Below are 15,578 nucleotides of genomic sequence, written 5' to 3'. Positions count from 1 at the left end.
GACAACTCCTTAGGAAGTCTTCATTTTTAGAAAAATCTCCATTAAAATGACATTTTAAGAATTCTAATTTATTTGAGGACATAAACCAAGAACAGCTTCACACTTTCTAGGTATGGTTCTTGAACTCTTCATGTGAAAATAAAACCTGACTACACAATTTGTTCAACAGTAACATGAAAGATTGCCACTCTGAGATGTACACAGGGGGCATGCGATCCTGCTGGTAAGATATCATGTCTTACTTAAGGCTTTGGTGCTGATGGACCTCACTCATTTAGAAGTAGGTCATCATGCCTCCTTTGAAGACAGAGTCCTGAAATCAAAACTTAAGACAATACTTGAGTTGTCACTACATCTCAATTGATGGAAAAGAAAGTATAAACTTCAAAAGATTAACACTGAAAACAAAACAAAAACCCCACACTCAGCTGTTGGAAGTGAATCAGCAGAAGAACGCTCTTCATAACAGACATGCTGCTTCTATTTTTCTACACTACTTGGAACATTTAGACTTTAATTCTGCTCACCGTTTTTAAAAAGTTCTAAAGTTTGCATTCACAGTATTTTTAAAGTCAAGAATTTTGAAGTTATGAACAAGTAAATGTCTGCATGAATTTGGTATCTTGTGAGATACAGGAAATTTCTTACATCAGTTTCACTTCTGTGCCCAAAATACTGCTGTTCCACAAGTTCTCCAAGCATTTCTCTGCTTTTCACAATTGCCCACTAGATGGAGCAGGTAAACTTTGTATACACACAGATTTTGAAGGGGACAGTGTATTGCATTTCTATGTTAGCACTGCCCACAGCACGTTCCTTTAAGTTTTCTCTTTCGAAAGAGGAGCAGAATGGGATCACCACTGGGATAATCCAGAAAAGGGAAAAAGTAACTTTAAATATTTCATTTAGCTATAGGAGGAAGACGCCTTTCTCAGGTTCTGTGATGGAGAAGAAACACATTTGAAGCTTGGCCTTCAATACAGCACAAAGTCCTATAATTATTGGGAGTCAAGGAACAGACTTGATAAATGCAAACTTATTTGGAAGTTAACGATGGCCCTTAGAGAAACTGAAAAAAATTGCGTAATAATGGAGAAAACATGCAGTCCAATGTCCCAGACCGAAGATGCATCTCATACCTTCGTTTAACAAGTTTATTCCATCCTGCTTTCCGTCCTGTGAGTGACCTGGATCCAGAGAGGTTTGAGAAAGGCTGACGTCTGCTGAAAGTTGGTCCAAACTTTGAAAACTTTTCCTGTAAAATAAATAATAATTTTTAATATCAACACACCTAATGATCTCAACAGAAATATTTCTTTAGAAGTTTTTTTTGATAAATAACAAAAAAAATCATTCTTTTCTTAATAACTCTTCTGTGTTTTCTAAAACACTTTATTTTCTAAAGCAAGGGGTTTTTTCTTTGTGTTTGTTTTTTTTTTTTTAATTAACTCAAAGGAAGGAAATTTTTATGCTAGCTGATCCTTGTGCATCGTAACTTGCTATTCCTGTAGGATATGCTTAAGAGTATGCTAAGGGAAACGTATCATTTTCAGTTTCTCTGTTTCTTTGAAGGTAAGTCAAACAATTCAGCTTACTCATCCCATTGCTGATTGTGCTTCCTATAGAGTAGAGTGTCCAAGGCAACAGCATTGACATCCAGAGCTCCTGGGGAAGGCCACTGATTGGTGAGGTGAGTAGTCAATTCTTGTCTTGATCTCAAGTCATTATTCTTTAGCACAGTCCTGCAAACATAGGAAACAGTAGATCTCAGCATACCTACTAAATGCCCCAGTCAAGGTTCTACTTAAAAAATAAAAAATAAAATGACAGACTGCAGTTTTCAGAAGCAACTTAGTAACAGAAAAAGATTAAATAATATTAAAACAGCATTAAATAAAAGTATTAAATAGTATTAAAAGAAAGCAGTAGCATTGTAAAAATGCTTTCTGCCGGGAAGATGATAATTAACAGACCAACTTTTTTCCCCCCACGGCAGGATGGCTGGAATAGATGATTTATAGGGTCCTTCCATTCCTTCCTGTTCTATGACTCTACTTTGCAGCCCAACAATCAGAACTTTGTGTTCTTTACTCCAATTTTTAGGGCATTTGAAATGCAACCTGCCTTCTCCCCACTCCCAAATAAATATTCCTGCAGAATGAAGAGAACACCAGACATACTGACTTTGTTACAAGCTTCCAGGTAAAATACATGTAATAATTCTGCTTTGTGCCACCTTACAGCTTTTAGTGAACTTTGTTTCTAAATTACTGAAAAGGCATTAACAGAAGTACCTTACTCAAATTAGTTTTGCCTCTTATTCTCACGAAGCAGATTAGTTTCCTGAAGTTTTGGAAATGAGGCAGCTAGTACACTACCATCAGAAATCACCTGCTAAAAATCACGCAGAAATAAGGAAAGTACACAGTTCTTCAGGCTTCAACACAATGCCAGCCTTTTTCCAGTAGCATAAGGCAACCTCCAAGCTATGCTTGTGTAGTAGCATAACTTCAGAAACACAAGTAATATTGCTTATTGGCCCATAAATCACCAAACTGGGAAATTACCAGGCAACAGTACAAAGCTGCTTAACAACCTTTGAGTATCCGTGCCCTAAAGTACACAACCTGTGTAACAGTATCTCCCTACTGAGTGCACTCAGTTGAAAGCCAAATATGATGTTGTATCTGAAATACCAAGCTGCACAGCAAGTTGAAGATCTGTTGATCATACGTGTACACTGAATGGATTCATGAGTATTACTATCAGTATATTTATTTTTACAATGGAGCTTTTACTCTTGTGGTATTTGAACTGTTTATAGACATGAACATCATTCGGTAAGGAGACATAATCCTACACAAAGAGCCAAAATACCCCTAAAAACAAGGTGAAGCAATAATAAGTTCATCAAGTAATCTTTAGTTACTGAATTCGAAAAAGGAGGCAGATAGACAGCAATTTTGCAAGAGGAGCTGTTCAAGGAACAGAGTAAACAACGCTACGTTCAGGAAATTTTTCTCAAGACGATGAATTCCCTCAGCCTTCACTCAAGTAAACAATACATTTTCCTCCTTGGGACATCCCTCACATTCTGCTGTCTAAGGCATATATAGAAGAACCACTTCCATGGCCTGCTGCCCTCCAAAATCTCAATCATCCTGTGTGCTACTCACTTCCCTGGGTATTTCCCTAATCCCACAGGGTACCTGGAGCTACATGGGATTGTTAAAGGTTTGAGGAAAGCAAATCAAGTGATGACGAGGTTTGCTAGCTGGTCTGTCTATACGACCTCCTCACCCAGAAGGACTTGTCCACTTTTCAGTGGAAGACACCCTGTTTATATTACCAGCTACACACACAGTAACTAACAAAACTCATACACATGCAACATGTACTTGTGAATTCCCATCCGGGCAACTCCACACAACTCAGCAGCAGCGTTAAGTTCTGAATAAATGAACATGCTGAGCAAGGAGAACAAAGCACACATGTGCCGGCAAGTTGGTAATAGCGGAGCTTCTGTATTTTACATGGGCTTCTATACTGGGGCTGGTCCCACAAACCTTCATGCTACAGTAATTTCACCCTTTCTGCATGGCAGGGAAATAGGCAGCAAGTTGGATACAGAACTCTCTCTTCTCTTGTTACATTATTTTACATGTAAAAATAATTTTGAATATACAAAATCAGCCTCACCACAGTATGTAGCTTTCACAAAAAAGCAATAAGGCAATAAGTAGTAAGAGAAAGTATTCGTAGCAGGTGCCAGTAGAGCCCATCCATTCTTTCAACCTTGTAAGTTATTTAGATGTCTGTCTTCTCACAGTCGTTTTTAAAGCACAGTAAGATTTAGCTGCAGCAAAGCCTTGTTAATAGCCTGCAAACAGTTGTTCTCCAAAGATAAAGAAAGGCACCTACAATTTCACACATATTAACCAGACTTGTAAGAGTCAAAGCATTAAAATGCACAGCTTACATTATCTTAAAGCTTAGCCATCACGAGATATCACACAGGCTTTCAAAAAGAAGAAATGGACACAAAAGTGTTTACCACACAAGTTAAAAAGGAAGGAAATCCGATCAAGTTTTAGTGGAAACAAGCATGCAAATGCAAAATGCTCAAAGTGAAAAATGACACAACAGCATTGAGCACTGCCCTACCCTACGTATTGGTAAAATGAGCCATTCTGGAAAAGGCCTCAAAAGACAATTTATGCAATGCAGACTGAATGTCTACAGCAGCACTGTTTCTCCAAAAGCAAGCACTGTAACTAGTGCTGATCAGCTCTGGGCTGCACTACTTCAGTGGCTGAAGTAGAGCTTTTCTTAATAATCACCATGACTGCAATGAAGACTGGGAGCTTTCCTCTGCATGCTGACTGAACAGCTGGGCAGTAAAAAGGATATTGTTATTGAAACTTGTACATCTGACAGTATAGCAACGTAAGTTTGGTGTATAAAAGCCTTCTGAGGAAAAATCAGAATATACATTTCATAGGAATATCAGTGAAATTTATATATTTCACAAAACATTCAAGAATAAAGTGCAGAGTTAGTATTTTCTGTTATTTACACACACACACAAAGGAACTCCTTGGATCCTGACAGGGAAATACTCCAAATCTGTGGCAAACAGGCAACAAAAGTTCACAAACACAATGATGCTGATCTGATATTCTATATAGAATGCTAGTGAAAGCAGGTAAATGCAGTAAAAGACACTGAACTGGGACTGTGTATGTACAGCAACTTTTACCCTACCACCTCTGCTGCACAGAATGAGCCACTGGTAAGGAGCACCAGCTGTTGCTAACCTCCCACACCAGCTGAAAACCAGAGTGGCTTGAATGCCTGTAGACTAAGAAAGCAAGTTTCCAAGCAGAGGTTTTGTAAGAAATATTTTATCATAACTCATAAGCATCACTTACATGGAACAAAATCCATAAAATATTATAAGAATAATAGTGAAGATTGAATATACAGATCTGATTTTAAACAAAATTCAATCTTAAAATTCAATAAAATACTCTTCTATTGTTAGTGACTTTGTAGCTGTGATGACTTAAGATATGGTTTGGATAAGATATTTAAACAGAGAAGTACAAGTAGGTAAGTTCAAAAAAGGGAAGAGGAAAAGAACAAGGAAACAAAAGGGTTTTAAAGACATTAAAAGAGAAGGAAATAGGACCAATTTTTCGAGTAAGCAAGCCAACAAGCAAACAAGCATCTATAACAAGCTGTTAAGCCTCTTTTTGTCAGACCGGAAATTGAAAAATTGAAAGTCAAAAAGAAGTGATGAACAATGGCTTCTAAATACAATCAGCTCAGCCACAAAGTTGTTCCAGTGCATATCAGTAACAGATCGCATGACTGTCCGAACCAATGAAAGGCAGCACGGGGGACGTGGCTGAACAGAGGATTGACATGATGAGACCATGGAGTGCAGAAAGTTTGGTGTACAGTAGGGAGGGAATGTGTGAGAATTTATTACGAGAGCAGAGGGCTTAAACTGATTTATGGTACATCAGCTAGTTTGGCCATGAAAAAATTATCGTCTGTGAATGCTTGTGAACTTATTTTCCTCCATCCACTGACTGGCATCTTCTCTACTTAGAGAAGCAAACACCTCTATGTGCTTTTGACTTTTTATTTGTTTAAGGAGTAGGGAAAAGATATCAGTGAAATCTCCTGATGAACATCTCCTCCAGCAGCATTCACACGTTGTGCCTTAGTAAGGTGCTCTCCAGAATATTTACTCACTGATTTACTCAACTTTGATTATCTTGAGATGTTTATTTCATAACTTACAGTTCTGAAATGATTTCCTAAGGATGTGCAGAATATCATTATCTGTGGTACACATGCAATAATAAAATGCAGTCAACAAATTACAGTTCATCTACACCCATGCTCCACTGTATGCCACCTGTTCTGCTGTTCTGATAAAATCAGAACACGCAGGAGCTGAGAGAATGGATCACTCACTATGGTCAGGTTTGTTTCTGTTGGTAGAGCTTTTTAGGTTTCTTTTTGAAAGAAACATTTAAAATGCATTTAATTCATCAGCTAAAGCCACAAACGGTTCTGCCTGCACTAACATTGCTTTTGGCAGCTCCTTCTCCAGAAGATATGAAATGACCCCCCTCACTTAACACATCTAACACATCTGCAGCTTAAAACAAAACCTAATTTGTTTATTCATAGGGGGGAGAAGAGGACTAAGTGCAAAATGGAAATGATACAGAAAGGTGTTTACCTTTGATTTCTTTCTATCTGTATTACCCCTGGTAATTTAAACACAAATAAGAAATAATCTCAAGTGTAAATCAAGGTAATATAGAAAAGACTCATCGTGGTCACCAACTAGAATTTTCGACTCATTTCAGCAAGATTTTCCCTGGATCATCAAATTTGGATTCACCTCACTGTAAATTTATTAAATAGATTTATTTATTAAATAGATTTTTTTTTGTTTAATAAACAACTCAGTTCTGTTTTCAGTTATACCTAAGAAAAACCAGTAATTTCTTACCTGCAAGTTTAATTTCTCCAAATCCAGAAAATGCCAGTCCAGTTGGCAATTTGCCCTCCTACCAGCAGATGAAGACAGGAAATAAACGAAACAGACTAATTCCCTAAGAAAGGGAATTATATCAGATGAATGCTCCAGTTCAAGAACTACCTGAGTAGTGAAAAGTAAAAGTGAAAATAAAAGCTTAAAAAATAAAAGCATTTGAATAAGAAAGAACAAGCTTTAAAACTTTTATTTAGGACAGGAAACATGGAATGCAAACTCAAATTGATAGCATACATGAACATAACCAAAATCTGTAAGAGCAACTCTAAAATAAAAGGGAACTCTCAAACTGTCAGTACTGCAGCATGACAGCGAGATGTCTGGACTGGTATGTCGTTGGACTTTGAGAAATTAGATCAGCAGGTATGAAAATGAGTTACTTACCAGTGGATTTTGATGCTGCAAAATATCAACTCTCCTAGGTGTGTGCCCTGTGCACAGACACAGTACTCCCCAAATCTGCCTCCAGAGCAGCTAGTTCCCAGCAGACTTTCTAATGGCAGCCGCTGCAGTGGAAAAAAAAGCAGGCATGTCCTACCACACCAGTTCTCTTCCTGCTTCTGACTGGCCAACAGATCTTTGTGTGTTAACAGCAACAGTACTAGTTGTGCCACAGCAGAGATCCCCTCGATGCTTCTTCACCAATCTTTTTAGTCCTTTCTCATCTCCTTGTGATCTTGAAATATATCCTCCAGTAATAAAATTACTGTCAGCGATTTCATAGAGCTTTTGATCTCCTTGACCCTTGGAGTGCCTCCTCTGACAAACTTACATTGAGAACTACCTGAGCTTGGCTCTTGACCTCTAATCTAATTACAGCAGAAATGTTATTTCAGAGTCCAGACATCATCCGGAATGGATCGAAACACAACAGTGCTTCAGTTTGAGTGTGCTCGTAGAAACACCACAGCTGTCCTTGCACAAATAACCCAGCCTGACTCCTTTGGAGGAGGAGGACAGGCACAACCCAAGCAACTGTCTGACAGAAAGCAAAAAAAAAAAAAAAAGTACTGAACTTGAATTGCAACCAAACTACTGAAAAAGTTCAGGAGAGCTTTTAATTCCATTCTTCAACTACCAGCTCGATTCTGTGTTGTGAAATGGAGGACTCCTAGAAAACAGCTATTTTTTTTGACAGATTATAAAATTTGCCTTTTGTAAATAACCTCTCAAATGGAATTTGCTGTTCAGTGAACTGTAGGGATATATTTTTCCACATCAGTTACATAAAGACAAACTACCTATCCACAGATGAATTCCTTTGAAAAGGAAACAAGCAAATATATGGATACTGACTTAGTTTCAATGTATGTAATTTTTAAACAAAATAAAACTAAATAATATTAACAACAAATCCAGTATGATCTTCCTGGTAGGTACTCGAATGGCTACCAAGCTACAAACAAACCCACAACCAAAACAACAGCATGATGGAGTTTCAAAGTCCACAGCAATTACACAGCAATGCACAAGCACTATAAAATACTAACTTTTCCTATCAGTTTTTAGAAGCAAACCTCTAGGAAATGAATAAAGGCTAAGAAATGAAGCAAAAAAAATTGGAATCTCAGAAGCAAACAGTAATGCAAGATTATTTATATAAATGGGTAAAGCACACAGAGATCAAATTCAGTCCCTGTTATCATACTTAAGGACTAATGGTTACACATTCAATTGGTTTAGCCCGTTTTTAGCTGATGCTACCTATCCTGTTTGTGCACACTGCGAGTATCAAATTATTTGAAGCCTTTTATAAAATCAAAGTCTCACATTCATGTACTCTAGACCCCTAGTTTGGATAATTCTTTGGAGTTGTATTTGGAAGGGAATTAAAACATGAAAAGATTGATATTTCTTGTACAGGTTCTTCTGCAGCATTACTGGCTACTGTTCAGGTAACATTAACAAAGGAAAAAAAAATCCACAATCTGCACAATATGCTCTCCTACCAGGAATATGGATCTGTAGCAAAAGAATTGCCCTGTGACCCTGAGAGGTTCAACACTATTCATTAATAATTTGGAAGGCCTTACTTCCCCCTGCTCACAAACTTAGAATTCTACACTGGGTAAAAATGCAGGAATTTGGAATGTGTGAAGTGCAAATGCCTTGCTAACTTACAGCTTTCCTGCCACGCCACTTTAATTGCAATGCCTTTAACCACAGAAGTGCAGCCACAGGAGGCTATCCTTACTAAAATGGATATTTTTCACTTTGGAATCACTCAGCATTTGCTACAGATAAACCAACAAAGCTTAACGATACCAATAATATAAAAAACCTTCAATTTTTTAAGTATTTTAATATAAATCTTTTTCAAACCCAGAAGTTCAGAATCAGATGTTAACATACGAAGATTTAAAAATAAAGCCCACTCTATCTTCTGTATCTTGCAGAGTTGCTATCAACCCAGAAACTTCTGGCTTCCTGCTGCGCAAGAGCCCCACGCAATCCCTCTGGGCACTAAGAATAGCACATCCTCTGTCCTCCGAGGCTTGGCTGTGACTCTGTTCTTTGCTTTGTCTCCTCTCTATGCTGTGAATTGCAGGAGTCTGCCCGTGCACCACACCCAGCTGACCTTTTCCTACCTATGCTTTCAAGCCAAAAGGAAACTCCCTGTCTTCTGGTTCCCACCTCACTCCAAACAGGACCTGCCTGCTCCCTACCCGCACCTTTGGGAAGCGGAGCAGGCGTACAATAACGCACCAAACTTTAAAACAAAGAATTCCACAAAACCAAACCAAAACACACTGCAAAAATAAGAGTTGCATCATCTGTTGAAATATGAAATATTTTTTTTGTAAGCTACGTTTCAAAGAAGTTATTTAAAAAAAGAGTACGAGCTGAGTAAACGAGGATCTGAAAACACAGCAGACTGCAATACTGAGGTTTGAGAAGTGATGCTGCAAACCTGCGGGAGACAGACAACATACGGGATGCACTACACATGGAAGCGGGTAACAGGAACTATGGTCTGATGGTAAGGACTCGTGGAAGGTTAAAAGCAAAGGATTAGCACTCAACTTTGATATTCTAGGAAAGAAAGTCAGCAAGGAGATCAAACATTAAATTCTAATCTCCCAGTTCCTTTCAGTGAGAAAATAAAGCAGCTGTAACAAATTGGATTTACTGTACTTACGAAGTTGAGGAAATCAGTTTCTCATAAAGCAGAAAAGCTTTACAAGAGGACTATCTAAAAATGAAGGTAAGAGTCCTAAAGAAGAGTCAGGCTTTCCTATTTCTCAAGAAGATTTAGCTTTTCAGGGAGGATTACAGAGCCAGGCACGGCATGTTTTAAGTTCTACTCACAAGGGGACACAAGCCACAGGTTAAATTTCCAAACCTCTGCTCAGACTCTTCTGCTTCTATTTCCTTGGACAAGCTTCCATCTGCTTTGGTCTTGACAGCAGAGGTAGAGCCCACATCCCTACAGCCTCGTGCCTTCACGCGTGACCCTCCCATCCCTGCCCTGGGCCAAATACTTGTGGCAGCTTTCCTGATGCTCTCCAACACAAACAATGTTGACCAACTGATGAAAAGCACAGACACAACCATCATAAGCAAGTTTTCAATTATACGGGGCATTAATTGTCTTTGGAAATGGTTAAGAGTACTCTACAAGTTAATGCCTGGAAAACAGCAGTGTGGTAGGCTGTGTACCACAGAAGGGTACAGAGTATTCGCTGTAATTAAAGGCTTTCACTGTTGCAAATAGCCTTTCAGGATTGCAACTAAACTGTGGTTTACTGTCTTACATAGATACATATATTATCATCCAGGTAGGACCTGCGATGCTGGATCTATATTATAGTCTAGTATATTAAAATATTACAAATGGAGTACAGACATTATCTGGGCCTTGAAAGACTGAATAATTCCTAAGTAACAGCTAGAAAAATTAAGGACACCTAACTTTAAGATCTGCTAAAACATATTAAGTTTGTCTGTGTAATTGCATAATATGTGAGTGACCCTACAATTTAATTTCTTATTTGTGCCATAATCAAAGACAGAACAACAATCACCACAAAAGAGTTTCCTTCAGTGTTGTCCTCTCTACAAAGCACTTGAACAAGACAGTGGCACTGGAAGAAATAAAGCCAAATAAAAAAAAAAAAAAAAGAGTAACTCAGTGCAAACTGAGGAATACGTTTTCAGTATGTGTAAATTAACAAATACTGAAAAGAGGTCTTACACCAGGCACAGCAGCCTGAACACCTGATAAATCTATTATGAGAAAATCCATGTTAGTAAACATTACACAAATCTCTTGTCATTTGAACAAAAATCACTGTAGAAGAAAAAGAAATACATCCTTTAAGTTGAGGTTTTTGCCTTCATATATAATGCTTTCAGTTTTCCTTAGGATTCTATTTTAAAACATTTTCTTTGTTAAAGTGATTAGCTTTTATAACATTGATGAGTCACTATCCAGGAGATGAGTCACTGTTCAGTAAATTGATGAAATCTCTTTTATAATTACACATCAATGCTTAACGTATAAATATCAACTTCAGATACAGAATCAACTTAAACCTATAAAGTAGCACAGATCAGCTGGGAAATCTTGCTGCAGATAAAGGTAGAGTGTAAGCTAGAAGAAAGGTTGATGTGTGCAAACAGTTCCAGAATTGCCCAGTCAGTCCTGTGACTGATGGGGTGTGCAATCCAAACAAGTCTGGAGATCACTGCTCCAAGATGCATCCAAGACCTCTTCACAGGATATCAGAGGATGAAGAAATGGTCTCCTTTGCAATTTTGATTATTCCAGAATCCAATTTCCTGATGAATCAATCTCTCTGCCACTGCATTTTGAATGTTAGGAAAATAAAAATGTTTTCTTCAGTTAGCCATTCCATTGCTCAGAGGCTTCTCTTGGCTGTCCTCCTGTGAGTTGTTACTTTTAAGCACTGGCTTAAGAACTGCTCCACCTCAATTGTAAAAAAAGACACTATTTTTATAGAAGACCAGAGCCAAAAGCACTGTTTTCTAATGATGAACTGCAAGAAGTGCCAGGTAATGGCAGAATGGGGTTGTTTTCAAATTGATATAAGCAATCACCATGTGCAAACAGAGTACTGTTTACTGGGCCATTAAATGAACAGCAAACCAACCCAACAGTGTGATGCAGAAGTACAGATTGCAACTTCGGCACTAAGAGGCAGCTGGGTCACAGGTACAACCAAATTAAGCTCTAGTGAATCCCAAACCACAGCTAGAAATGTGTATTTACATTTGACAGTTGATATCTTCAAAATCATATTTGTCCCATGCTTTGGAAACTTCTAGAAGTGACAGAATCATAAAATTAATCCCCCTTACTGCAACAGCAACAGCAAACATTTCTCAAGAAAGCAAATGAAAGCCAGAATATATATATACCTCACTGCCCTTATTCCAGTTGACAATCACTTGGCAATCTCTTAATCTGCAGAGAGCGTGGTAAAAGATGAAGCTGTTCTTGATCAGGTATAGATTTATTTAAACAGGTCTGACTGACAATCAGGTGGCCTAATGCAGCTCCACTGTTCTAACCTGATTTGCCATCAAACAACTGCCAGCAAAGGGAGATAGTCAATCCCCGGATGGCTGGGCATATTGTTAAGAAATCTGGTTAAGTGATATACTTTTTTTGTTTCCTCCCATGAATAACAAGAGAAATTTTCAGATTCACTGTTTTCCAAAAATCGTCATAAAGTAGCTTTTAATTAGATTAAAATTTGTTTATTGTAGTTTGAATCCTCAAACTTCTGAGTCAATGTCAATGTTCTACAGTTTTCAGTATTCTTAATTTTCTCATAGTGGCTGTTGAGATAGAAATGATTTCTAAGCTGTTTCAGTCTCCCCTTCCCATATATATTCCACTTTCCCTTATTAAGCATAAATATGGAAAAGCTTTTCTGTAGGTAATTTAATTTATAAGCTGAGCCCTTGCTGACCACCAGCATCATCTCATTTCCAGGTCAGCAACAATAAGAACCCACGCTGCCAAGAAAGTTCCCCCTTCCTTTTATTTTTCAGAAGCAGACATAAACAGAACCTCAGAGGCTGCCCAAATCCATTAGTTTGTTGAAAATGTATGTAAAACATTCTGACTTGCATGCCTTTAAAACAGCAGTTTGGAAATATCAATAAATGCTCAAGAAAAAATCCATAGTAGAATTTTCTACTTAAACAACAGCCAGTGGAATAGAATAGCAACATTAAAAAGAAAATATAGAATGTTTATTTACAATAAATTCAATTACACAGAAAACAATCCTAAATCAGATCCCCAATGTTTTACAAACATTAATGTTATGTGCCTCTGACAAAATCACAATCCCAAACTTGCTCTAGGCTGCTGGTAAAGAATCCAGAGACTACAGAATACATTCATGACTTCAAAAAGCTACAAATGGTAGGACAGCAAAAGACTGGGAATGAAATTCCATCAGTGCTGTTCTAAAACAGCCTGATCATAAAAAGCAACTGGCTAAAACTCATGCATTAGTCCAGATACATTAGCGAAAGAAGATACTTTGCTGCAAGGTCAGCACTTCATCCTTAGTCAAGAATAGAATAAAATAAAACATAAAGCAAACAAAATACAAGTACAGAAGAACAATTACAAGATGTTAATTAGGACTGTTTTTCACCATTAGAAACCAGCTACTGTTCTTTCCCCCTTTCCTCTCCCACATAAGGAGCCATCAGTTCCTAACACAGTTTAAGAAGGGTTCATCTGACAGGCACTCAACACTCACGGTGATAACAATGCAAAAAAGCTGCCCCCCAGATATCCAGTGTAGTCCAGGCTCCTGACTACAGCATCTCAAAACAGCTATACAACAACACACTGTCAAGATACAACAGAAGCTGCTCCACAATTTCAGCCTTTACATACAAAAGCCAGCAACCAAAATTAAAGCCCAAAGATTGATGTCTATACAACAGTTCAATTGCATACAGCTCAGCTAAAAAGAAGCATTCAAAACTTCCAAATAAAGTGGGTTGAAGTGAGCTCACTTCTCCCTCCAGTAACACTTCTGCCTGACGCTCAGACGTACCAGGCAGGTCAAAGAAGTGTATTGTGAGTTGTCAACTATCAGAAACAAGACAGGGCTGTCAGGATGTACTGCCTAAGGGGTGCAAGACACTTGAACACTTAACATATTAAGAGTTACCTTTACTATTAAAACGTTTTAAGACTTGTTTTGTTATTTGAGTCTTTTGCATTGCATTAAATGCGAGTAACTCATCAATTAAGAACATTTTTAAGACTACCAGATGAACTTCTACCGTGTGCAAGACCTACTCAGATAAAATAGAACCCATATAAAGAAAGAAAATAAGTAGTTCTTTGCCCTCTCCTGCCTCCCTGTTCCCTGCTTAACTTTTTAAAACCAATATTCAAAAGGAAGTTATTTCTAATAATGTCATTTTTTTTTTTAAGAGTAGCCAAAAAGCTGGAATGAAATATGATGAACATTTCAGAAAAATGTGTCAAAAATGTAAGAAAGTTTAGTCTAATCAATTTTAGATTTGCAGAAAAAAGTTCACAGTTATTCAGATTTACACATTTTTCCAAGGGAGGCATTTCTGAGTATAAGAATTGTAAGAAAAATAAAAGCTGAGATACATTAATTTCTTTAAGTTTGACTCATTTCCACAGGATCAGAAGTTCTTCGTACTGTATACTTAAATTTGAATTAAATACATTTACTAATTCTGCTTTCACAATGTTTTTCCATTATACTAACTTACAACTGGTCTTGCAGTTCCATAATGATATATTCCAGCTGTTCCTTCTCCATTTTATGGGCTAGATCCATATCTTCAATTCTTTGTAGGAGCAGTTTATTCTGTGAGACAGATTCAGATAGCTGGTTTTCTCTAAGTCGTACCAGCTCCTCAAGATAACCCTGGAAATAAAAGTGTTAGAAAGCTTTAAAGAACATTGTTCAAGCAGAGAAGTTTTCCTTATGTATGTTCATGTTTTTCTGGTTTAAAATAAATAAACAGAACTGTATAAATTTCACTCTGATCAGTAAATTGACCTAAGATTCGTAGGACATTTCTTAATCAATACTGAGAGAATCAAGTTCTTACCCATGTTTCAAGAATGGTGGGTGAATCAGTAAGACAGTAATGCCACAAACATGAAACTTGCATATGCATGAAAAATGCATAGAGCCATCACTAGCACAAGAAAAAAAAAAAATCAGGACTCAACAAAAAAAAAGAAGAGAAAAAAGAATATCTACACTTTATCCGTAAAGCTGTACATTTAATGAAAGGGATCCCAAATTATTATAGAAAATCCAGTTGCTCTGAAAGCCTCATTCTTGGGATAGAAAGCTGCAATGTCAGACTGTATGTTAAAATAACAGAGAAGAAAGTAATCAAAGTGAAGACTCATCTGCATGAAAGCATAAGGTAGAAAAACTGGCAAAGGTCACTTCTAGGAATACTGGATATGTATAGGTGCAACATGCATTTATATCAGTTTTCCAACTGGTAATAGGAAAGATTTGGGGCAGTTCTAGTCATATCCAAGTAAGTAGTGCTTTGAATGTATTTACAGGTACACTAGGACATACTTAAGTTCCCTGCCTCGCAGAAATGTCAAACAAACATTTAATGAAGATTTTAGATGTGAAGCATCAGTAACACAATAACATTAACAGTAAATACCTGCATCAATAATGACCTGAGATGTGTCACCCCACCAGTGAAAGTATATAAAACTCCAGTATAAACAGCACACAAAGAATTTATGAGCTTACTACACAAATGGGAACAGCTTATACCATTCCAAAATAAGGAAGGGAGACTTTCCACATAATTAACGAATGTGTTAGCTATGACTCATTAATCTGGACCAAAGACAACTTGGAAAAGACAAACTCATCCTATTTCCAGGGTGGCATGGAGAGGGCAGGAAGGAACTGACTGTTCATTTTTTTGAAATACAAGAGCTACACACCATCAAATGAAGCTACTAAGCCAAAATCAA

At 37.5% G+C, this 15,578-nt stretch overlaps 1 protein-coding gene across 2 annotated transcripts in view; it reads right to left on the bottom strand.

The window, feature by feature from the left end:
* The window catches only part of RUNDC3B (RUN domain containing 3B), a 41,950-nt gene that overhangs the window by 3,450 nt on the left and 22,922 nt on the right, over nt 1-15,578 (bottom strand). The window contains exons 8-11 of one of the 2 annotated variants that reach the window (XM_052693998.1): nt 14,327-14,484; nt 9,924-10,109; nt 1,596-1,742; nt 1,140-1,255 (exon numbers count right to left, since the gene is read on the bottom strand). In XM_052693998.1, coding sequence (XP_052549958.1) covers nt 1,140-1,255; nt 1,596-1,742; nt 9,924-10,109; nt 14,327-14,484 — 607 coding nt within the window. The remainder of the gene's footprint in view (nt 1-1,139; nt 1,256-1,595; nt 1,743-9,923; nt 10,110-14,326; nt 14,485-15,578) is intronic. The other variant, XM_052693999.1, reaches the window with a different exon arrangement.

Source organism: Tympanuchus pallidicinctus, unplaced genomic scaffold (genome assembly GCF_026119805.1).
Source record: "Tympanuchus pallidicinctus isolate F22 unplaced genomic scaffold, pur_lepc_1.0 scaffold3, whole genome shotgun sequence".
NCBI lineage: Eukaryota > Metazoa > Chordata > Aves > Galliformes > Phasianidae > Tympanuchus > Tympanuchus pallidicinctus.
The sequence above is the reverse complement of the archived record's forward strand: the minus strand, read 5'-3'. Positions and strand labels throughout refer to the sequence as shown.